Genomic DNA, 25,882 nt, shown 5'->3' with positions numbered 1-25,882 from the left:
AACTTAATTACTTTGCCTCGGGCTCCAGCCTGAAAAATACCGAATATACCGGGTGAGATTAACATACGTTTAATATTTGAAATGCTGCAGGAACAAAAGACTGTTATTGCCGATCAAGGGGTTGCTATAGCTCAGCTTCAGAGCAAAGACGGCAAAGTAGCTTCGGCAAAGCCAAAAGAGGTTACCGAACCAAGGCGAGGGAAACCACGGATAGTGGAGAGCAACGGGTCCGGAGCCGGCTCGTTTACCGAGGTTTTGAAGATGCTCAAAACTTTGGCAAAATGGGTCGATTCAACGGAAAAGAGGGTGGAAACATACAACTCTCGAGTGGACCAAATCCCGGGAGCGCCCTCGATCTTGAAGGGACCGGATTCAAAGAGATACATTCAAAGGTCCTTCCCAAAGAGTGCGCCCCAAAGTTGATCCTAAAAAGGTTCAAGATGCCGGATATTACAAAATATGATGGGATAACGGACCCACAGGAGCACGTGACCTCGTACACTTACGCCATAAAAGGCAATGATGTCGAGGAGGATGAAATAGAGTTGGTATTGCTGAAAAAGTTTGGTGAAACATTGTCCAAAGGGGCACTGACTTGGTACGACCATCTGCCTGAGCATTCCATCACTTCTTTTGAGATGCTCACAGATGCGTTCATCAAAGCCCATCATACTTCACGGATAAACACTAGGGGACTACTATACCTACACTAAGCCCGAAGAAGAGCTCACCGAAGCAAAACAAGAAACGAAGGCAACATCAAAGTAATTTTTGAAATTTGTGTTGTTGTGGCCACCCGAACCTTTTGTAGTAGGTTTCAATGTAAGGGCCAAACGATCGAACGAATCGTGCCCAGATAGTATTGCTACGGCAAGAGCAGAAGGGATCGAATGAAATCCTTAAGCTTTGTGTGAGATAAACATTTGAGATTTGAAGAGAAATATTATAGAAAAATATGTCTTAAATACGTTCTTTTACTAATAGCCCTCGACCGGGGACTGTCGTCATAAAATTGACAAAGGCAAAAAGGTTATAGCTAACGGATCCCATTTTTGTTTTAACCCTCGACCGGGGACTGTCGTCATAAAATCGACAAAGGCAAATAGGTTATAGCTAACCGAGCCTATTTTCCTTTTAACCCTCGAATGGGGACTGCCATCGAGAAATTGACAAAGGCACAAAGGTTACGGTAAGCCAAACCTAATGCACTAAATACAAACAGTCGGAAGAAGGTCAAATAATTAAAGATCTCGACATAAATGCCCGAGGTGATTCAGAGACGTCTGAATTCACAAAGCATAAAAAGGCCTCGCAGGCAAGATATCTATAAGTCTTCGGTCAATAGAAAACCGAACAAAATAAAGCCCACAAATAATGAGCTCAGATGGGCTCGACTTTCTTAAAGAAATGGATAAAAGGCTTAGGGCCGAACCTCTGTCACTCTTTACGAAGCAAACGTTAAAAGCAAATATCATAGAATGTACTCGACTCAAAGATCGAAGAAAATGATAGCAAAAAGGAAATATGCATTCCATATATGGCACAATAAACCGAAACTTTACACTTATGATTTTTACATAGATCAAAAACAAAAACAAAAAGGCTCGTACAGGCCTTATTTTACTCGGTATGAGAAGAACCTGAGTTCTCAGAAATGGTCTCTTCGGAATCATCTTCTGAGCTATCCTCGAGAGTTGTCTTAGCCTTATCCTCGATCATCCTCGCATCGAGTATGCGAGCTGGGATATCTTCCATACCCCGTTCAACCTGCTCGAGTATAACCCTCGGGGACTTCCACTGCTCATGTTCAACTAAAATGGTAGAGCGAGCCTCGGCAACCTCTACATCTTTACAAGTTTCCACCAGGTCAGCTTGAGCGTTCTTCAGTTTCTCCTCTAACTCGGACTTCATGTCAATTAGAGTGATCCGAACCTCGTTGACAGATGCCGGTTCGGTCTGAAGAGCATTGTTGGCTAGAATAGCGTCCTCGAGCTGACCCTTAAGATCATCACTGATCCGAGCACGTGTCTCGGCCTTCTCTTCGATTACCCTCAACTTCTCCTTATCACTGGCTCTCTCAGCCTCGAGCTGCCTGATCTTCTCTTCTCTTTTTTCAGTATCGACCTTGACAAAATCGAGCCCTTCCCTTAGTTGGGCAATAGTAGCTTCAAACTCACCAAGTTTGGTAACAAAATTAGCATTCTCTCGGCTGAGGTTTTTGTTATCTTCGTTCAGGATTTTGTTCTTTTCGACTACGTCGTCGAGTTCAGCCTTTAGAAGAAGATTCTCTCTTTTTGCTGTCTCAAGCTCAGATTGAAGATTCGGAGGAGCGATGACCCGGCTTAGTTGATCCTCTTTTTCTTGCAAGAGAAGTCTGAACTTCTTGGTCTCTCGGCCTTGAGCATCTAGCTGGGCCTTCAAATCATCCATCAAGTACTGGGCTCAGACGAAGCCTTCATTCACGAGCACGACACTCTACAAAAGTAAAATAAACAAAGATATAGAATCAACAAGCGAAGATAAAGAATCATACATCAGTGCTTTAAAGGCACGAAATAATACTTACTCGATTGCCGGCATGCATGCCCTCGTTTATAAGACACCGCCACGGGAGTCCTTTCATCTTCTCCTTGTCCAAATCTGAAACAAGAGGTCTTAGATAGCTAGCAACCCCCACGGGACGAGATAAAAAGCTGCAGTCCTCGGGGACGGTGATTAAGGCCGACCTAGTCCTCTTCGGTTCTACACTCGGGGCCAGGAAAATATCTTCAAGTTTTGATCTCGAACCTGACTCAGTAGACCCGCTGGCAACCCTCGTTGCTTGAGGAATACGGAGGTGACCAAACCGAGAAGCTTCCGTCGTAGCAGGAGTAGTATTGGCGAGCATATCATCAAGGTTCTCCGATTTCGAAGAAGGACCAGGAGGAGAACTCGGAGCTGTATAAGCCATTGTTGGTATCTCGATCGCAGTTGCTGGTTCGACACTTAGAGGCGGGTCGGTGGCCGTTATAACCTACGCCTCTCGAGTCGTTTCGACCTTTTGAGCCGTCTCGGCCCCTGAAGTTGGGCCAGTCCTTCCTGGCCTCTTTGCCAAGGGCACCTCCTCGGATGAAGCATCACCTGTAATATCAATAAAGTCAATAGACCTTAGTGGAATCGGAGCTTGGATATACTCGGTTATTGGAGAAAAAGGAGCCTCATCCTCCCTACTTGTGATTGGGGTCGAAATCTCCACCGAAGCTGCCTCGACCCTGGTAGTTGTGGCAATGGAAGGTTTCGATACACTGGCAAGCATAATATAGGCCTCGGGTTCATCCCTCAGGCCCCGAACATCATCCCTCGAGAGTTGAACTTGAGAGTAAACGGATACGTATAAACGTATAGAAACCCTTCTTTGAAGTCGGTGACAGATTCGTCATCACCAAGAGAAAAAACTTGTACGGGGCGGTTGTCCCAGCCACACTCGGCCCGAACTCGAGGAAGACAGTCTTCTTTAATTGATGAGGGGTGACGTCTCACATTGAAACCCCGGTCCGAAGTCTCAGACTGCTTTTTTAACAGCAAATTTGTGGTTAAAATTAGGCTTCGACGGTATTATGTCTTTGGCCGTCGGCTGGAAAAGTACTTTACCCTCGGGCTTGAAAGCAGATTCAGCATTCAGAGAAGAGATCGATGGTATGTTCTGGGAAGCAGAGTCGGTATTCGTTGACATTTTGAGTTTGAAAGATCAAGTAGGAATTTATGAAGATCAAATATGAAGAAATGAAGATTGAAGGTTAAGATATGAAGGTACGCTTGAAGATATGAAGGTTGGGTTTGAAGGTATGAAGATTTGAAGGCATGCTATATGAAGATAAGGAGATTTTGAGATCATGAAGCAAATAAAGCAAAGCAGCGGAATTGAGTAAAGGTGAAAGTGAAAAGTGAAAGGTAAAAAAGCAACTGTAACTCCCTTATATAGTCGGATCTCCGTGACGGTTACCGAAACCGATCAATCAAGAAGGACACGTGTTCGGAATTTAATGAGACGTGACTTAAGGCGACGTGACTTGAGGCGACGTGACCCTGAGGCGGTCACTGAAGTTGGCCAATCGGAATGAGACACGTGGCGGAAGTCAGAAGGACGTGACATGAAGAGACGTTACAATTCCCGCTTATTTTCGAGGCAAGAATAAACTTACTGGGGAAGTCACCGGAAGAATTTTTCCACTTCCCGTCACTTTAGTGCAACTTTGATCCGGAAAGTGTAGGGACTATCTGTATACAGTAAAAATCGGGTCAACTTGTGTTCGAAGGGATCGGAGTAAAAGATAGGTCCGAGTGGGCACGAACGTGTTCAACTCTACTTCAACATCGAAGGTATTTTACTGGACACGATAGACCGGAACCTAAAGAGCATACTCGGTGTAGGTCCAGATAATCAGTTATGGAGCAAGCCACGTGTCATCAAACCGTTCCGCCATTTGCGCTGACAATAGTATGGGTGTCAGACCGTACGGACCTGCCTTATCCATTTTAGGATTTTTCTAGAAAGGCTTTTTTACATTGTACTAAAGCCCATTTGTTGATACCTATAAATATAGGACTATCCCTTCGTTTTTTAGGTTAGCTTTTTCACTATTCAACAAATTGTAATCATCAAAGTATCATAATTTTTTCTGCAAGTATTTTAGCTCGGTTAAAAGAAGATCACTCCACACCGGACCAACTCACAAAGATTTGATAACTCTTCCTCTCTAGTTTCTATTGTTATTACTAAATAATATTTGTTATTACTAATATATATCACATATATGTATTCGATAGAATCTCATATCACAAAAGATTAAGTTCACCTACATATCCTATTCACCACTTACAAATTTAATTGTTACCCACTATTTGGGGGAAAACACTTATATATTGTAATCTCTGTTTCCAACTACGAATATACGATTTTCACTAACCTGCTCACAACACTTATTAATGAGAAAATACACAAATACCCCCCAACGTATACTCGGATCAATTATGACGCACCCAACCTTTGCGGGCGACCTATTACCCATCTGGCCTTATTTTTTTTGTATTTTTGTACCCTTTTTCGGCTGACGTGGCACAAAAAAATTAGATGCCCAGTTGTACAGTGGAGAGTGTGCAACACTCTCCACCATATCGGCGCCACGTCAGTGCCACATCGGTGCTGCGTTGGAACTTTCTAAATTTCAAGAAATTAATCCATTAACACAACCCATTCAATTTCAAAAATCAATCATAAATATCCATTATCTTCTTCTTCATTCAATCCATTATCTTCTTCTTCATTTCAAGAATTTAATCAACCCATTTTCTTCCTCCATTAACATACACACATTCAATTTTATCATCAATCATAAATATTTTTTCAAGAAATCAATCAACCCATTTTCTTCCTCCATTAACATACACACATTCAATTTTATCATCAATCATAAATATTTTTTCAAGAAATCAACCAACCCATTTTTTTCCTCCATTAACACATACACATTCAACCCATTTGAATCTATTGTGAATAGCGGTCTCCATTAGTGGGTGTTTGAGGTTTCAAACCTTGTTGCTGGAAACATATTTAATCATCGAAATAAAGTTTAGAAACATGAAGAACACAGCTATCCGCCATTGTTGAAGCTCAAAGCTTCAAGTTCGAATTTTCGGGTTGCCGCAAACGAGCTCCATTTTGAGTGGGTAATATCTCAAAAGAACCGCCTTGATGAGAGGAGTTCGAAAACTAAAATTTTGGGTTGTTTGGTTGAGATTGAAATGCATTTGGGATGGATTTACAGAGCACTATGAAGAACGTGATGAACATGGCTACTACTCAGAATTTGCAGAACACGAAGAATGTGTGTGTGTTAATGGAGGAAAAAATTGGGTTGATTGATTTCTTGTGTGTTAATGGAGGAAGAATATGGGTTGGTTGGTTTCTTGAAAATAAGCTCTTTATGATTGATGATGAAATTGAATATGCATGTTAATGGAGGAAGAAAATGGGTTGAATGTGCGTGTGTTAATAGAGGAAGAATATTGGTTGGTTGATTTCTTGAAAATAAGCTTTTTATCATTGATGATGAAATTAAATGTGTGTGTTAATGGAGAAAGAAAATGGGTTGATTGATTTCTTGAAATGAAGAAGAGGAAGAAGGGTTTAGTGATGAAGAAGATAAAATGAATGGACGGTTTAATGGTTAATTAGAGGTTAATTAGTGTAAATATAATTAATAAAAAAAAAATCAAATGAAAAAAAAGAAAGGAAAAGTGGCACCAATGTGGCAATAACGTGGCACTGACGTGGCGCCAATGTGGTGGATACTCTCCATTGTGCAAATGGAAGTCAATTTTTTTTTGTGTCACGTCAGCCGAAAAAGGGTACAAAAATAGAAAACAAAATAAGGCCAAGGGGTAATAGATCACCCACAAAGATTGGGTGCGTCATAGTTAATCCAAGTATACGTGGGGGCATTGAAGTTGTTGGGAGCTGATAATTTGGTAAAAGATAATCTTTAAATGGGAGGTCAGAAACCACCTTTGGTACGCCATAATGTGGCACCAGCTTTATGGTCAACACCTTATCTTTTTTATGTTTTGAATGATCTACTCCGATGAATGTCGACGTATAAAGAAATGTAGCCTCAACACCTAATCTTTTGAATGATCTACTCTGATGAATGTCAATGTACTAGATGGCCTATGCCCGTGCTGCGCACGGGCCCAACACTTCAAATTATAGTGTATTTATATATATGTAGTTGTGTTTAGATAGTGGTAATATATATATATATATATATATACACACACACTATGTTCAAAATACGATTAATATAACATTGTAGTTTGTACTCTGTATTTAAAACTTTATTATATTCATGTTTGCTACGAAAATTTATTAATACTTTTTAAAAGAGAAGACTTGTTTAAAAGAAAACTATTTCCCTCTCTTTGAGATAAAATAATAGCAATATTTAAGTATCAGTTGATACTTTCAATTTTAATTCGATTAATTTAAAGGTGTAAAATACTTAACACTTCGGATTATAGTGTATTTTTATATATGTAGTTGTGTTTAGATAATGATAATATATATATATATATATATATATATATATATATATATATATACATACTATGTTCAAAATACGATTAATATAACATTGTAGTTTGTGCTTTCTCGTATCTAAAACTTTATTATATTCGTGTTTGCTACGAAAATTTAAATTAATACTTTTTAAAAGAGAAGACTTGTTTAAAGAAAACTATTTTCTTCTCTTTGAGATAAAATAATAGCAATATTTAAGCATCAGTTATTTTTTTTTTAAGAGTGACTGACGACGAAGCATGGGTAAACCGATGCTTCTATATAGAAGAAGAAAAATAGAAATATAATAAAGTATTTCTATCTACTTTTTAGAAGAGTTGGTAATATAAAGTATAAAATGTCATTTTTTGCCCTTAAATAAAAAAGTGGGACCGAACACGGACAACGATCTTGCCTCTATAAACCGGCTCTTCTATATAGTAGTAATAGTAAAGTAATACATATAATTTTTTTTATTAAATTTTGATTTGGATAATTCTAATTCAAATTATTATTTTAATTTTACATGTTTAAAATGAAACAAAGTAGAAATTTGATTTTCTATTTAAATGAAGAACTTCTATTTTTTAATTTTTAGTAAATATTTTTTGTTTAACTCATTTTACTTGTCATGTTATTTTTTACACGATTTTTTAAGGAAACGTCAATTAGAATTATAATTTCACTAATTTACCTTATTAATTATTTGATCTCCATTTAATATTATTTTTTCTTTTATGACATTAATCTCTTTTCACATTTATTAGAGTAAGGAAAAAATGAAAAAGTAATTAAATTCTATCTTATTTTAATATATAAGTATTTTAAGTATGTTGCATTACATAATAATTTCATTTGCTTCCACTAATGGGTTGATACGCATGTGGCAATGAATCCATCATTGTTGATTTAATTGTTTGATTTTTTAATATAGGATGCACTTTTTTTTTTAATATTATTTGTTTTTTTAATATGAGGTTCACTTTTTTTTTTATTTTTTTTTTATTTTTTTAATATTACTTGATTTTATTAATATGGGGTTCATTTTTTGTTCCTGTGAGTTTGGAGGTGGTGGGTTCCACTTTTTTTTTTTTTAATACTGGTTGGTGTTTAATATGGGGCCCACATTATGAGTTGATACGCATGTGTGATGAATCCATCATTATTGATTTAATTATTTGATTTTTAATATAGGATGCACTTTTTTTTTTAACATTGTTTGTTTTTTTTTATATGAGATTCACTTTTTTTTTTCTTTTTTTCTAATATTGCTTGATTTTGTTAATATGGGGTCCACTTTTTTTTCCCCGTGAGTTTGGAGGTGGTGGGTTCCACTTTTTTTTCTTCTCTTTTTTTTTTTAAATACTGGTTGGTGTTTAATATGGGGCTCACATTTTTTTTAATATTAGTTGTTGTTTAATATATATGGGGCCCACATTTTAAAAAAAAATTGGGACGGACGACATTTAATATTATTTTTTCTTTTATGACATTAATCACTTTTCACATTTATTAGAGTAAGGAAAAAATGAAAAAGTAATTAAATTCTATCTTATTTTAATATATAAGCATTTTAAGTATGTTGTTGTACAATAATTTCATTTGCTCCTACTAATGGGTTGATACACATGTGACAATGAATCCATCATTATTGATTTAATTTTTTTTTAAATATGGGATTCACTTTTTTTTTTTTTTAATATTGCTTGGTTTTATTAATATGGGGTTCACTTTTTTTTTCCCGTGAGTTTGGAGGTGGTGGGTTCCACTTTTTTTTTTTAATACTGGTTGATGTTTAATATGGGATCCATATTTTTTTTAATATTAGTTGTTGTTTAATATATATGGGGCCCACAATTTTTTTTTTAATATTAGTTGTTATTTTATATATGGGGCCCACAATTTTTTTTTTTAATTAGAACGGACGACGAAAAAGTGAGCCCAACTGGCTCTTCTATATAGTGTACAATTTTTTTTTTAATTAGAACGGACGACGAAGAAGTGAGCCCAACTGGCTCTTCTATATAGTGTAAATAAAGAAATGTAACATTTCCCTGGTGGTATTAAATATTAAATTTACTCAGCAATGATGCTCTTTCGAGATATTTAGTTTTGTAGTTCATTTCAAATGTTATCTTAGTTATATGATCCTTTTCACTGGAAAACAGTAAAATCACATAGGAATCTGTAAAAATAATACAAGGCAACTTTTTATAATATCGTTTTCTTTTAGTCAAATAATATGAGAGATTTAGTTTTAGTTATATGATTCCTTTCACATGAGATCAGTAAAATAACATAGGAGTCAGAATAATACAAGGCAACTTTTATAAGATCGCTTTCTTTTATTCATATGGTAAGTCGACATAAGAGATCATTTTTTGTGTTTTTTCTTACCGAATAACTCTATATAACCTTGTTAATTGTACTCAGTTAATCACATTAGTTGTTAGTCTTTTACCGGTTAACTTTAGAAATTTTAATCATGGAATATGACTAAACATTGGCTCAGTCCATCTTTTTCTAAGAACAAAAATTTGTACTAAACGTTATTTTATAAATATAAATGGTGGTTAATATATATAGCAAAATTGTTTTTCCTCTTAATGATTTCTAAATAAAAAATTACAAGAGACAAAATTACGCTCCATAATTTTGTAAGACATTAAAAGACTAGGATAATATTAAGACTCTCATAAGTGATACGAATATTAATTTTCTGACAAGATTTAGAAATTTTGGTTTTTAGGAACATACATTGTTTCATTTGGAGGTCCAAGTATTACAATTGGAATTCGAAAAATGGGACGGAGAATGATTTAGTAGGCGCAAAAGGACTAGGAGAGGATAACTAGCTTGGACATCAATTTCGCACATCAATAAATATAGGGAAAGGTGGAAATATAACTCTCAACCTTGCTATTTAGAGCAGATATACTCTTCGTTATAAAAGTAATAAATATATACTCCTACCGTTACAAAATGGTGCAAATATATCCTTTTCGCTTACAGAATTTTTTAAAACAAAATCATTTAGGTTATTTTTTAATTAAAAAAATGCCACGTGACTTTTAAAAAAAAGTCTAACCATTTTTATTAGTAGACATACTTTTCTAAAGCCACATAGTAGTAATTTTTTTTTTTTACTCAAGTGAGTCGGAGTCGTCCGTCATTTTAAAAAATATCTTTGAGATTTTGAAAAAATAAGTCTACTCATCTTTAAAACGAACCAGACCAGACTCACCAGAAAAAATTACTACGTGGCTTTAGAAAAGTATGTCTACTAAGAAAAAATTTATTAGACTTTTTTTTTAAAGTCACGTGACATTTTTTTAATTAAAAAATAATCTAAATAATTTTTTTTAAAAATTCGGTTAGCAAAATGGGTATATTTACGCTATTTTGTAACGGCAGAGGTATATTTACATCATTTTGTAACGGCTGAGGTATATTTACATCATTTTATAATGGCAGAGGTATATATACACTATTTTTATAATGAGGAATATATTTGTTCTAAATTGTAAAGTTGAAGAGTATATTTGCACCTTTCTACCGGTCATAAAATAGGAATCTGATTATTTAAAGCTTGCATGGTTGACCTTTCAAAAAAAGGTTCTTAAACAAAAATTTTATCGGAGATTCATATATCATTTTTCTTAACTCTTAACTGAGAGAGGCGCAAAAGGACATTAGTTATTATTGTCCTGATGCTTAGCTGCCTGCCTACCAACTACTCCCAAGTTGATCAGCCTAAGCTTTCACCTTTTAGCGGTTGGCCAGGGCCAAGTCAAAATCAATAAGTTTCAGATATGAGATAATAGCAAAGTTCTTTTATACTGTATTATTTTGAAGAATTTAAATTATATATATACTTGTAAAATTAGATATGTATATAAGGTTACTTAATACTCCCTCTATCCATTTTTATTTGTCTTGTATTTTAAAAAATAACTGTCCACTTATATTTGTCAAGTTTAAAAAATCAAGAGATAATTTATCATTTCATACCTATTTTATCTTGTTATTAATTTTTGAGTTAGAAACCTTAAGAAATTGTGGCTGCACAATATTTAAAGAATGTTTGATTGATTTCAATCATTACATGACTTAGCAATAATTAGGGATGATATAGTAAAATTGTCATTATATTTATGACTCTTTCAAGAGCGTGACAAGTGATCAATAAATTAAGGACAAATAAAAATGAACGGAGAATACTTCTTTAGAGGTGTGTCGAGTCCAACATAGCAAGTAAATGAGAGAGGAATAGTATATAGCGAGTTGTACTGGTGATTGTTTTATTGTAAGCATAATATGGCAACTTGAAATAAAAAGGTAAAGCAGCCTACAATATATATAATCAAATAAAACAATATATGCCTATAAAACTAATTTAAATATTTTCTGTGCCAATTTATTTACTAGTAAGTAAAATCATCATTACAATAATATGACTCTTTTTGTCTTTTAAAATATTATTAGAAGGTCTCATCGGGTCTGCTAAATTTCTTAAATCATATGTGAAAGAATTCAAATCAAGGGAATATCGGAAAGAGAGAAAGCAGCCATGTTAGTCAAACTGTCACCGGTTGCGTTCCAATCTACTTCCTTGTTAGACCATGGTCACTTTCTTAAAATCATTTTTATTTGCCAATTTGTCAATCGAGACTTTCTGGTCAAATTATCCCTACTAGCTTACATATGTCCCTATATATATCTCTGCGTCCACATTTCACATTTCCCATGCACTTGAAGCACATACAAACTAATTAGAGAAGCAACGTAACCAATCGAGCTATCTTAGGCTCTTTTGAGTTTGTGACTTTTTACAAGTCGAAATAATATCATCATGAGTAGAGAAAACTTGGAAACAAAAATGGCCAATGTTGATGAAGTCAGTTCACTACCAAACTCGTTACCGATAACGCCACGAACGGTAACGGTAGCTCCAACGTTCCATCACGATGACCAATTCGCCTCTTTACCAATAACTCCACGGACGGCGTCGGTAGCACAAACTCCGTCCGTAGTATCGTTACCAATAACTCCACGGACGGGGTCAATGGCACCAACGCCGTCCATAGTATCGTTACCTCCTTCACAATTCCACTCACCATCTCTTTCTCGATCCCCCTTACTTCTCACGGGGGATCATGCTAGTGGTGGTGCGAATCGAGCCGTTAAAACTCCAAGGTCACGTGGATTAACGCCCCGTTTCATCACTCCTTTGGGTAGTCCTCTTAGAAAGGCTCTTAAAATGACAAGATTAGACCCGCAAGACGCCTGGCTTCCCATCACTGAATCGAGAAATGGAAACGCATATTATGCTGCCTTTCATACTCTTTGTTCTGGGATTGGTATACAAGCTCTTGTTCTGCCTGTTGCCTTTACCATACTTGGCTGGTAATTTAATTATTTTTTTACTAACTTTTTCTGGTGTAAAATATTTCTATCTACTGATTGACTAACTTATGATGTGTTGTTTTGTTACTGTTGCAGGGCTTGGGGTATCACATGCTTAACTATAGCATTTGTATGGCAGCTCTACACGCTCTATTTGATGGTTCAACTTCATGAAAATCATGAAACAGGACTACGTTACAGCAGATACTTGCAACTGGCATGCGCAACATTCGGTAAGCATCTATATACGCGTTCTTAGATGTGGCAAATGGATGGGTTCTATCGTGAGCCAGAAATTTTAATTTATGGATTCTGAATCACAATTTTTTTTAAAATTTTTTACTAGGCTCTAAGTAAGTTATTTATACATATTTAGTAGTACAAATTACAGGGTTTGAGCTAAAGTTATTGAGTTCTACTGACTCATAACTCTAAGGCTGGCTCTGCCCCTGGTTCTATCAAACTTGAGGGATCATGATCTAATCTGTCCAAAGTTAGCTCGGGTCAAATAACGTGTCTGCCCAACCTACCCTTCTTTCTTATTTTGCTGTTTGGGAAAAAAAAGGTGCGAAAGCTTATGTATTTTTCTTAAAGTATCAGCTTCGGTCCTTCCATAAATTCTCAGTCTCCGAAATTGATTTTATATATTTGGGTCACACTATTTTGACCCAATCATATAATGGGTCATTTCGGATTGGATTCAACCTGTTCTGTAAATCAATAAATTAAACAGGTTATAACTCAACTCGTTTTAACTTGGTTGGATTTGTACCATATCAGTTGATTTTGCACCTCTATTGCAACATAATGAATTAAATAGGAGGAGTACGTATGCTTGATAATTTTACTAACGTCAAATTTTTTATGTTTTGGTTGATCAGGTGACAGATTAGGGAAACTCATCTCAGCGTTTCCAATCGGGTATCTCTCAGCTGGCACATGTTGTGCGCTGATTATCATAGGTGGCTCAACGGCAAAGCTATTATATCAGACTTTATGCGGAGCAACATGTAGTAATCCCAAGCCATTAACAACAGTTGAATGGTACTTGGTGTTCACTTGTGCGGCAGTTGTTTTAGCACAGTTGCCAAATTTGAATTCTATAGCTGGAGTTTCACTAGTTGGTGCTCTTACAGCCGTTGGATATTGTACAGCACTATGGACGGTCTCAGTTGCTGAGGGTAGGCTACCTAATGTGTCTTATGATCCAGTGAGAAAGGGAAGTCAAGTTGCTAGGATATTTGATTTTCTTAATGCTCTTGGTATTATTGCTTTTGCTTTCAGAGGACACAATCTCATACTTGAAATTCAGGTAACTATCTTCATCTTCCATTCCTTTATTTATTTTCTTTTTACTAAGTTTAATTTCGATGAATTATAACAAAAGGGGAAGAATCAAGAAAGGAAACACAATGACTCGCTTATTTTTACACTCTTTTCTTAAATGTCTTGATGAAGACAAACTTGATCAGTGTTATTTTTCTATATACTTATTGCCTACTTATTGTCTCGTTTTTCAAAGATAGTTACATGTAATTAACTTTGAAATGGTTTCATACGTAGAAATTTCTTTTACAGTTCTATCAGTTTATAGAGGATAAATTCAAAGATAATTAAAGATTAAAAATTAATTGTTGAAGTGGGTTCATGAACTCACCTAATGAAGCGTCGAAAGTCGTCGTAATAGGGAGAATATATTTTTACTATACATGAAGTTAGGTGGCCTTAGGTAGGTACCGCCAAAATAAAAAGCAGACAGAACAAAGTTTGTTGTTGACTTAGACGTTTGCTGACCATTTTAGTCGGACACTTTGAAAGTTGTTTGTTTGTTACCAAGTACCAACTTTTGGAAATATTAATAAAACTAGCAAGTCAAAAATAAATCAAAAGGAAAAACTCAACACTCATCCTATTTAGACAACTTTCAATGTCAGAAAATCGTTTTTTTGACGGATGCCTCCTCAGAATTTGGCTCGTTAGTAAGGGATTTTATGACCAAAAATTGGTTGAGAACGTAACGACAAGTCGAATACCGTTGAAAATTATCAATTTTCAGATAGTGTTTAAAATTAATCTCCTTAAATTATTGGCAAAACATGACCTATTCACAAACATGATTAATTAAATTGGTTGTTGCTTTAAAACAGTGTAGACAATTTTGTTTATATTAAAAGTAATTTGATAATATAATTTTCTTTTACGTTGACAATTTATATGGCAAACTTATCCTGTTATTCGATAAACGCAGGCCACAATGCCTTCAAGTGAGAAACACCCATCACGAGTGCCCATGTGGAAGGGTGTGCAATTCTCATATCTACTCATAGCAATGTGCTTATTCCCTCTAGCTATTGGTGGTTACTGGGCTTATGGTCATTTGGTATGCTCCCTTCACCTTTCTAATCTCTTTTTTAAATTACGATATAACAAGTACTCATATTTAACTTTTAAATAATTGATAAAAGTCTTAATATTTGCATAATGCTATTTCAGATTCCAGCGAATGGGAGCATGTTAACGGCATTATTTGCATTCCACAGCCAAGATGTTTCACGATCCGTGCTAGCTCTGATATGTATTTTTGTGATAATAAACGCGATAAGCTCATTCCAAATCTACGGAATGCCAATGTTCGATGATATGGAATCAGCTTACACTACAAGGAGCAAACAAGCATGTCCATGGTGGCTACGTTCCATTTTCCGGGCAATTTTCGGGTTCGTGTGCTTCTTCATCTCCGTGGCAATTCCATTTTTGGGTAGCTTTGCTGGCCTTATTGGAGGAATTGCTCTACCGATTACATTTTCCTATCCATGTTTCATGTGGCTTAAATTCAAGAAGCCCAAACAATATTCTCTAAGTTGGTGGGTAAATTGGGGATTTGGGCTTTTGGGAATGGGCTTAAGTGGGATTTTGGTTGCTGCTGGTTTGTATGTTGTCATTGACACTGGTGTGAAAATTAGCTTCTTTAATCCTCAGTGAGTAGTTTTCTACAACAAAAAGTGTGGAGAAAACTGTTACTAGTATGAACATATTGGCCGACTTCGAAACTAATACGGAAAAGGTTGGTGAGAGTTGGTTCGAACAAGAATTTAATTTGTTGTTACTTTGAGTTGGTAGATCTTTTTGTAATTCTTTAAGGAAATTCAAAGGAATAAGTTGGTAACTAAAGAAACTCTTGATTCCACATGGACACGTTTGAATACTTTGCTTTTGGTACTTCACGAACACAGATTATGGGGAAAATTCAACTTCCTGAGAAGTCTTTGGATAAATGTCTGCTAAGTTGTTTGAAATCGTAAAAGTTGTCTATATTAATAGTATTATTAATGAAATTGTGTAAAACATATGTCAAAAGAAAAGGAGGGTCATACAGAATTGGGACATAGGAATGTGCTTTTTGTTTTGTGAAAAGCAGAATTAAAATTAGTAGGCTTAAGTAAGCCTGTTAACCGGTTCAGCTAACCGTTTTAACGAATCGAGAATCGGACGGTTAAACCGAACCGAACCGAACGGTAGAACCTGTTAACAGTTCCGGTTAACGATAATTGTTTACCGGCCCGTTCCAATATTTTAGGAACCGGAACACCGTAAAACCGAACCGGACTTGTTAAACCGGTTTAAGTGAAAATTAAAAAAAAAAAAAAAAAAAAAAGAGCCGTTGGTTGGGCTGCAATTAATGGACCGATTAATGCAGACGGTCCATTTGCAAAAAATGGCCGTTGAATTTTGTTAATTTTCCCCATTTTTTTTTTTTTTTAACACTTTAACCCATCCCCCACCCTATATAAACCCTTCTTCATTTTCATTTTAATTCACACCAATTCACTCTTCTTCATCTTTCTCTCAAATCTCAATCTCTCAATTATAATTATTTTGCAATAACTAGCCACAAAGTCTTATTATAGTTTCAACTTTTAATTATTAATTTTGCAATTATAATATTGTTGGTGGAGTTGGTGATTTTGCAACAATCCGAAGTAGCTTTGGTGGATTTGCAATTCTAGCCGCCTTGACTTTGTTAGAAATTAATCCGAATTTGGTACCTTCGTTCCAACTCTATCTTTATTTTTTGCAATTTAATTCTAGCAATTTAATTTACGCAATTTAATTTACGTAATTTAATTTGTTGTAATTTATTTTCTTGTGATTTATTTGATTGTGATTTAAATTAATTCTATTTAATAATGTCAAAGAGATTAAGACGTGGTGCCGTAGTAGTAGTCGTATTGTTGTGGTGCGCTTAATGAGGAAACATTTGTGGAAGAAACACCTAATGGTATTGATGTTGGTGGAAATAATCCACTTTTAGGTCATGAGGCAATGCAACAACATTTTACCGACACTTTTAATGAAGACTTAAATGATGATGATGAAACACAACCCCCCGAAAATCCCATAGGAGATACATGTCCCGCACAATCACATACACAAGACAAACCGCCTGAACTCGTAAGCCAAAAAATTTGGAAATTTATGACTAAGAATAGGGAAAGCCAATCAGCTACATGTAACGTATGTGGACAAGTATTTAGTTTTAAGCAAGGAACTGGTAAGGATGGTGGAACGGGTACACTAAATTCTCATATGAGAACCAAACATATGGATGTTTGGGGAGAGCAAACGGGTTCAAATGTCGGGGGGATTCAAATGACGATAGACCCACGAACCGGTAGAAATTTTAAGTATGACAAGAAAAAAGAACGCGTAGAAATAGCTAAAATGGTAGCTTATGATTGTTTACCATTTTCCTTTCCATCGGGTATGGGTTTGTTACTTACATTCAACGTTGTTATAATCCGTTATTTGAGGGTATTCCTAGAAGTACTTGTAGTGTTATAGATTTGTTTAAAAAATATAGATTTTATTTGCGCCACGTATTTAATTCTTTAAATTGTAATGTTTGTCTTACCGCCGATTTGGGTCTTAGTATTAACCATTTAGATTTTTTTGCTATTACATGTCATTGGGTTGATGACAAGCGGTTATGCAAAAAAGAATTATAGCTTTTTTATATGACGAAGGAAAAGGTCGTCACGATGGAAAATTTTTAGCCGATTCAATGTCTACTATTATGAGATTTTTTAACATTTATAGAAAAACACTTTGTATTGCTTTAGATAATGCTTCTAATAATACAAAGGCGGTTGGTCTTTTAAAAAAGAAATAAACCCTCCTAAAAAATATTTTTCATGTAAGATGTAGTTGTCACATTTTAAATTTAATTGTTAAAGATAGTCTTGAGCATTTTGATGATTCTCTCAAAAAGTTAGAAATCTTTGTTGCGTTTCTTTTTGTAATGCTAATAGGGAAGAATTAGAGATTTTAAGAATGCTTGTGTGGAAAATAACCTTAGACCTAGGAAAATTCAAATAGAAATTGAGACTAGGTGGAACTACACTTACATTATGCTACAACAAGCATATGAGTATAGGATTCCCATACAACAAGTTCACAACAAATATAATACCGATAGTCAGGATTGGTTAAATTTTATGCATTGGGAAGATGTTAAAGAATGTATTGAACTCTTAGAAAATTTTAATAATGCAACTCTTGCTTTTTCTAGACAATTTTATCCCACTTCCGTAACCGAATTTTAGCCTACTTAGCGGAAATAGCTAGTTTTACAAGAGTAAACATAAACCCGATTATCAAGTGGCTATTTTTGAAATGATAATCAAATTTAAGAAGTATTTTTTTCCCATCCCAACTTTATTTATATTGGGTTCCCTTTTAAATCCTTGTTTAAAACTGTTTATACTAAAATTTGGTTAGTCAAATTTATACATTTTTAGAAATTGAACGGGAACTCAACCATCTTTAGTCAAGCCAACTCGCTATTGATGATGAGTTTAGAAAAGTTTTTACTCATTATTCTAGTTTGGAAGAACGTAAAGACTACGCCCTACTACTTCTCAAAGTAGCAAAAGGGCTTGTCGGGTTTAAAAGTTTTACATTCCACAAACCAACTTCTTCTTCTACCGCAAACTTTGATGAATATAACTTTTATTTGATGCACCCAAATGTAGATATCAACCAACTGTGAGGTGGACGTCTTAGCATGGTAAAAGTACAAGGCAAGCTATCCGACTTTCAAGAATGGCTCGAGATATCCTTACGGTTCAAGTATCAACCGTGGCTTCGGAGAGCGCATTTAGCCAAGGAAGACAACAAATTGAGACCATAGACATTCATTATCCGGCTTTAGCTTGCAAGTACTAGTGTGCATTCGAGATTGGATTAGATCGGGAGCGACGCAACCAAAAACTCGAAGCGGAGGAAGGCGAAGAGGAAGAAATTGAAGATTTGATAGCTAGTGGACCGGACCAAATGGAAGACTTTGAAGATATTTCCATGACCGAATATGATGTGGGGGAAATTAACGAAATGGTTCAAAATTGGTGATTTTATTATTCTACTATTTTTGTACAACTCATGTATTATTTGCAAGTTAAAAAAAAATACAACTTGCAAATAAATGTTATCCAAGAATGAATAAAAATATGGCTCATTGAGCTTACTTCTATTTACTTGTGTTCATATTTTTACTTTTATTAAGTTAGGAATATACCTAAAATATACTAAGAATATACTTATAAGTATATTAAGTTATATAGTATATATATACATATATAAGTATATATAGTATATACTTATAGTAAGTATATATAGTATATATATTAAGTTATACATATATTTAGTATATATATTAAGTATATATAGTATATATGTATATATAGTATATATATTAAGTTATATATATTTAGTATATATATTAAGTATATATAGTTATACACATATTTAGTATATATATATATATATATAGTATATATGTATATATATTAAGTTATACATATATTTAGTATATATATTAAGTTATACATATATATAGTATATATATTAAGTTATACATATATATAAGTATATATAAGTTATACATATATATGTATAACTTAATATATATATAGTATATATATTAAGTTATACATATATTTAGTATATATATTAAGTATATATAGTATATATAGTATATATGTATATATAGTATATATATTAAGTTATACCTATATATAAGTATATATAGTATATAGTACATATATATACATATATATAGTATATATATTAAGTTATCCACATATTTAGTATATATAGTATATATGTATATATATTAAGTTATACATATATTTAGTATATATATTAAGTTATACATATATATAGTATATATATTAAGTTATACATATATATAAGTATATGTAGTATATAAGTATATATATATATATATTAAGTTATACATATATATAAGTATATGTAAGTTATACATATATATGTATACGAAAAATACTATATCCGTGACTTAATTATTTAGTCGGTAAATATTTAAACTTTAATTATAAAGTTGTATAACATATGTAAATATACCTACAATATACAAATAAATACTATAATATATATATATAATACAAAAAAATAAAAAAAAAACATATTTTAAACACTCCAAACCGGACCGGTTCCGGTTTGGAGTTTAAAATCTCCGGAACCGGTTAAAAACGGTTCCGGTTTTTTAACTGAACCGCCGGTTCCTTAACCGGTTCCATAACCGGTTCAGGTTGGAACCGGTTAACAGGCTTAGGCTTAAGTATGTGTGACAAAACATAAATAAAAAAGTGATGCAATTGAGAAGCCGCTAAATTTATGAATGGGATTAAAGCAATGTGACAACCTTGATAATTCTTTCATGACACAGGGAGTTAGGCTCTATTTTTCTAACTAAAACATGGTACATCAGACTGATGAGTGACACGTCTCTCCTTTTCTTGGAAAATTAAGTTTTCCTACATATATTTAAAACTTAAGTTAAATCATAATTTTATATGTTTAGTACTTTCTCCGTTCACTTTTAATTGTCCACTATGGACTTTGCACACCCCTTAAAAAATAATAAATGAAGTCCATAATTTATCATCATACCCATACTAATTCGTGCATAGTTTTAATCAACTTGAAAAATTGATTTGAAATTAGTAATTAATGCTATGAGTAAAACAAGAAAAAAGAAATTGTATTCTCTTGAAATGCTATAAGTGATAAGTAAAAGTAAAAATCTATTTTTAGAATACTGGACAAATAAAAGTGAACAGAGGGAGTACTACCGCAATGTGGTATCATGAAATAACACCCAACATGGGTGTGTTTGCCATGAATTATAAGGATATATGCACACCCACAATGGGTGCGTTAGCATTTAAATTTTTTTTTTTTAAAAAAAAAAAAAAAAGTTATTATAATCCCCTTCCCCATTTTCTCTTTCCCTACCCCTATGTAATAAAAACAATTAAAAAAAAAACAAACAGAGGGAGTACTTGCCAATTCCAGTTGGACCAATTCTTACTAGTATCGCTGCATGTGACCAGGGAAAATGATTTTTTTTATTTTAAAAAGTGATGTTCAGGCTAACTTTCGCACTTCGACTTTATTATTTTATCGAATATCTATTATCTCCCACAAGATTATAAGGCCCTAATATTTTTTTTCTCCGCGAAAATTTGAACTTGAGATTTCATATTCTTCAATTGTTTCATTAATCCCTCCACATCTTTGAGTGCAAGACGTTTTCATCAATTCTCCAACTCTGCCTTCTTTCCAAACAAAAAAAAGAAAAATCTGAATCAACATCAACAATATTAAAATGTGAAGCAGAGTCGTCCAATACCTTGTAATTATCCAGACTTGTTTGGACCAATGAATGTGTTCCCAGTCTCAACTCTCAATTCCCAACCGTGGTCGGTGTTAAGATTCTTTGCATTTCATCCTCCAAGAGCCACTAACATTGCTACACTTACCATTCTTTTCTTAAACAAATAAATCAAAAAGGTCATTGGCCTTTGCTTTATTACAATGTACGACTTGAGCCATAATAAACAAGAATATCAAAATCAGTACAACATTAAACATCATAATAAATCCCAAATCTCAATTTGCGTAAACCGTCCAAACCGACATTTTACTTTTTTTTTTTTTTCTAGCACCAATAGCCGATACATGAACGCATCTCTGCACATTCCCAAATGTCCAATGTAGTACCTACGATTTGTTTCGCCTATATAAGCAGAGTTGATCAAGGCTATAAGGCACAAGCATTCACTCAAAGCACACTAGCAATTTTTAACTGATTCAGTTCATATATATCCTACTTGTACGTACTAGTCAAAGAGAAAATGGCAGAGCAAAAAGGACACTCAGAGGAGACAATCAACAAGGGTGTAGCTCCAGAGACTACTGATCGTGGATGTGGATTGTTCAATTTCATGGGAAAGAAAGAAGAAGACAAGGCCCAATGTGACACTGTCGTGGTTGACACGCCGGCCAATGTGCAAGAACCAAAGGAGGAGAAGCACAGTCTCATGGAAAAGCTTCATCGCACTCAGAGCAATTCTAGCTCGGTAAGCTACTTTAAGTCCTACTGAAAATTTGTAGCCTCCAAAAAGGCAAAAAGGGACAATGTTGCTCCTAGAAGTGGTAAATGGACATGTTAAAATGTGTCAAATCAATAAACTGGTCATGATCTTATTGTTTGCCTAGAAAAATAAGTTAAATAACTTATCATAACTCAATCCGTCCAACAAAATCCTAGTTGAGTGTGTCTTCCTCTTCTTCCTTTTTTCTATACTTTTTGAAAAAAATGAATCTATAGCATTTTTCTTAAATTATTAGCTTAATCTTTTTTCAAATTTACATAATTTCCTATTTTGGCTCACTTTGGCTCCTCCCATAGAGTCAAGTCCACAAAGTGAACATCATCCAACTAATTTAAACTTTGACCGGATGGGCGGAGCTAGGGCCTAGGATTCATATATATATATATATATATATATATATATATATATATATATAGTAGACGTTGAATTCCCTTACTTCTTCATATTTGAATCGTGAAAATTCAATCTCCGCTACTAACACCTGTGCATAAAGGACAGTGACTTTCTCAATTTTCTTCTTATGATTTCTTTGTTTCACTTGGAATTTCAGTCAAGCGATGAGGAGGAAGTAGAAGAGGGTGGTAATGGAGAGAAGAAAAGGAAGAAGAAGGGACTTAAAGACAAGATCAAAGAAAAGATGTCCGGTGATCATAATAAGGAAGATCATCATCAAACCACTGATCAGCAAAAAGCTGAATTCATTTCCATGGACAACTGCCCTGCTCCTTATGCAGAACCAACACACGAAGAAGAGAAAAAAGGATTTATGGACAAGATCAAAGAAAAACTTCCAGGCCACCATAACAGGACTGATCAAGAATTCAATAATTCCCCTGCTGCTCATAGTAGTGTAGATGAGCAAGTCCATGGTGGTGAAACAAAAGATCACAAGAAAGGATTACTTGACAAAATCAAAGAGAAATTGCCTGGTCAGGGCCACAAGAACAATGAGGACGAAGAGAAGCAGAAATCAAACTGAAAATGAGAATTAATCATCTTAGCTTCTGCACCACAATGCAGATAGCAGTTTAATTTCACTTGTGTGTGTATTTGCTTTTCAATCTTTTTCTTTGCTTAGTCTTGTTTGGGGTATTGATGTGATCCTTGTAAATGGCCTCATGCCATTGCTTTTCCATTGTATGTTCAATTCCAAGTAAATGAAATTTTCTATTGTATGGGTAAAGTATTGATGTCATACTTGCTAGCATGAATATGATGGTACCTCAGCTTTAACCAGCGCTAAAGGTTAATTTTCCGTATGACCACTCAACTTTATCTATTATAACAATAAAACCAAAAATTATTTTTAATACAATAAAATAATTGAACTTTAAACCACTATAATAGTGAACTCAAAATTGTTTTTGATCAAATTAAAGTAACTGAACTATGTATGAATTGTTCAGTAAATACAAATGACCAGAAGGTCAAATTTCAGACTCTAAAAATGCAAATATAACGTAAATAACGAAGCAAAATGTTTCACATAGATATAACGCAATTTCGTCCTGAAAACGAAGGCAAAATATGCAGGAGTGACTGGACATTTATTTTACTTCTACTTTAATTTGTAATTTTTACAAGTGTAGGCAAGCTTGAAATCCTGAACACAAACAACTTATTAATCAGCGAAAATGAAACTCCAATTTTAGTAAATAGACTGATAATTTGATAATCTTGAATTTTAAGAAAGCGGGTCATTTGTAGAGCGGTTCAAAATCGAACCATTACCAATAACCCAACCGCAAAGCTGGTTTATTGGCTTATTGGTATTGGGTTATTGGATTAACGATTGGCTAGAGGATTGAAATTTTGTAGTTAACGGTATATCGGTGCGGGAGAGGATTACTCTATTTCCTTATTGGGTAAACCGTTACCCCGTTAAGAATTATCATATTGACAATTTTACCGTGAAGTATATAAAAAAATAAAATATATATTATAATTTGTAAACCCTTTAACAATAAAGCTAAAGCCCCAACAGTTTAATGTGCCTTCGTAATTGTCCGAATACTTCTGCATTGCAATCTGTTGTGACAGATTTGAAGCTTCATCATCAGTGGTGGTAATGGAACACTAAAATAATAGAAGAGGAGAAGAGATATGTCGAACAAAGGAGGGATACTTTATCAATTGCAATTGATCTTCTTTAGATAAAATCTTACTTGGCTAACCAACTTACTAATAGCTTCTCAACTAACTTATCTAATTAACAACTAAACTGAATTAGTTAAAGTGATAGTTGTTACATAATTTAGTCTATACACCGCCCGATAATTGCTAATCCGATACAGAATCAACCGACATCTTATCGGTTGGCTAGCGGATTAGTATATTTAAAAGCCGATAACTGATAAGCCGAACCGTCAAGCTTAATTATCCGCCCGATCCATCCGATAAGCAGCCCTAGTCATTTGTACGTTTGTCCCTATTTTGTGTTGGTCTTTAATTTTTGTCCCTCAACGCAAACAACTTTTTTGTGGGACATTAGTTTATATTCCGCATCATAATATCCCACAAATTATGCTTCGCGCCCTTAGAGAACTTATACCCCACAAGACATAAGTTCGATTCTGAAGGATAAAAATTAAAGACCAGCCCATTTAAAGGAAAAGCCCATTTGAAGGGAAAACCGTGCAATTTATATTCACTAGCCCAGTGAGTTAAGGGCTGCTAAATTGGTCTTTAATTTTTATCCCTTAAATTGGTGGTCTTTAATTTTTGTCCATACTTCTCATTTAATGAAAATTTGTGGGTCAAAGTACCTTATTCATTGGTCTATGAAACCAAAGATAAGGGTTCGAACGTAGCGGAGGCAAAAAAAAGATATCGCAAGGCAAGATTTCATAGCCAATTATGCCTATTGGGGCATAAGTTATGCCTTAAGGCATAGCTTTGTAGTATCCTAGGCATGGTTCTGTAGGATAATACAGAACTATACCTTAAGGCATAGTTTCTATGTAGTTCCTTTTCAGACATAGTTTTGTAGTATAACTTAATTTTTACAAAATTATGCCGGACAAAGTATATTTTACATAGAAACTATATCTTAAGGCATAACTTTTGTCCGGATATGCATAATTTGCTATGAAATCTTGCCTTGCGATTTTTTTTTATACTCTGCTAGGGTTTGAGCCCAGGAGCTCAGGAGTATTTTGAACTACTTTAAGTGCTGAAGGACACCAATTAATGACTAGCGATTTGAGGGACAAAAATTAAAGACCACCCCCGAAATAGGACATTTGTGCGAATGATCCCACAAAAAAGCCTCTTAGATAATTATAATTTTAGCCCGGCAGTCCCCACTCAAATAGTCTTAATAGGGCCAGCCAGACCTCATTACAGACTGTCCAAACATAAGGGTCAATTGTTAGCCTCTTATACACTGAGGACGGCCATAAAAACTACTAGGCCTTGATGCAGAATTTTCTGGGTCAAATTTTAAAAATAACCATTTTTCGGACTTGTAAAAGAATAATAGCCATAAATTCAAAAGTCACAAAAATAGTCAACTTTTGAAATCCATGACATTGTCTTCGATTTCAATCTTTAAAAGATAGAATTCGATCACAGTATCCTAGACGAAATCCAGGACATTGTCTTGGAGTTTGACTTTTTTTAAGTGCGAAATCCATAACAGTATTCTAGAATTATCACTTGTTAAGTTCGAAATCCATGACAATGTCATCTATCTTGATTCTTTCGCATCAAAGTGGCAATCTTTTAACGAATTTTTGAACACTGGTTATTTTTCAAAAATTGGTTTGATAATTGACTAACTCATTCAAATTTTTACAATTTTCTCCTGCTTGTATAATTAAACTCAACAGCAAAATCAAAAGCGACGGTAAATATAAGGTTTATGAATACTGAGTTAGAAGTTTAATTAAATTAGTGCTCGCAT

General features: G+C 34.3%; 3 protein-coding genes across 3 annotated transcripts; 2 read left to right on the top strand and 1 right to left on the bottom strand.

Moving 5' to 3' along the window:
* Positions 1-1,620: 1,620 nt before the first annotated feature.
* LOC132062229 (uncharacterized) lies at positions 1,621-2,430 on the bottom strand. Its single transcript, XM_059454843.1, has one exon. It carries the CDS (start codon positions 2,428-2,430, stop codon positions 1,621-1,623), a length of 810 nt encoding a protein of 269 aa, XP_059310826.1.
* A 9,398-nt stretch (positions 2,431-11,828) lies between these two features.
* Positions 11,829-15,688, top strand: LOC132065202 (lysine histidine transporter-like 8). Its single transcript, XM_059458473.1, has 5 exons — positions 11,829-12,499; positions 12,596-12,732; positions 13,381-13,811; positions 14,748-14,879; positions 14,993-15,688. Exons 1-5 carry the CDS (start codon positions 11,946-11,948, stop codon positions 15,479-15,481), a joined length of 1,743 nt encoding a protein of 580 aa, XP_059314456.1. The 5' UTR covers positions 11,829-11,945; the 3' UTR covers positions 15,482-15,688.
* A 5,924-nt stretch (positions 15,689-21,612) lies between these two features.
* Positions 21,613-23,161, top strand: LOC132062866 (phosphoprotein ECPP44-like). Its single transcript, XM_059455342.1, has 2 exons — positions 21,613-21,942; positions 22,529-23,161. Exons 1-2 carry the CDS (start codon positions 21,718-21,720, stop codon positions 22,955-22,957), a joined length of 654 nt encoding a protein of 217 aa, XP_059311325.1. The 5' UTR covers positions 21,613-21,717; the 3' UTR covers positions 22,958-23,161.
* The last annotated feature ends 2,721 nt before the right edge of the window (positions 23,162-25,882 follow it).

This window comes from Lycium ferocissimum, chromosome 7 (genome assembly GCF_029784015.1).
Source record: "Lycium ferocissimum isolate CSIRO_LF1 chromosome 7, AGI_CSIRO_Lferr_CH_V1, whole genome shotgun sequence".
Classification (NCBI taxonomy): Eukaryota; Viridiplantae; Streptophyta; class Magnoliopsida; order Solanales; family Solanaceae; genus Lycium; species Lycium ferocissimum.
This window is presented reverse-complemented; position numbering and strand designations above follow the sequence as displayed.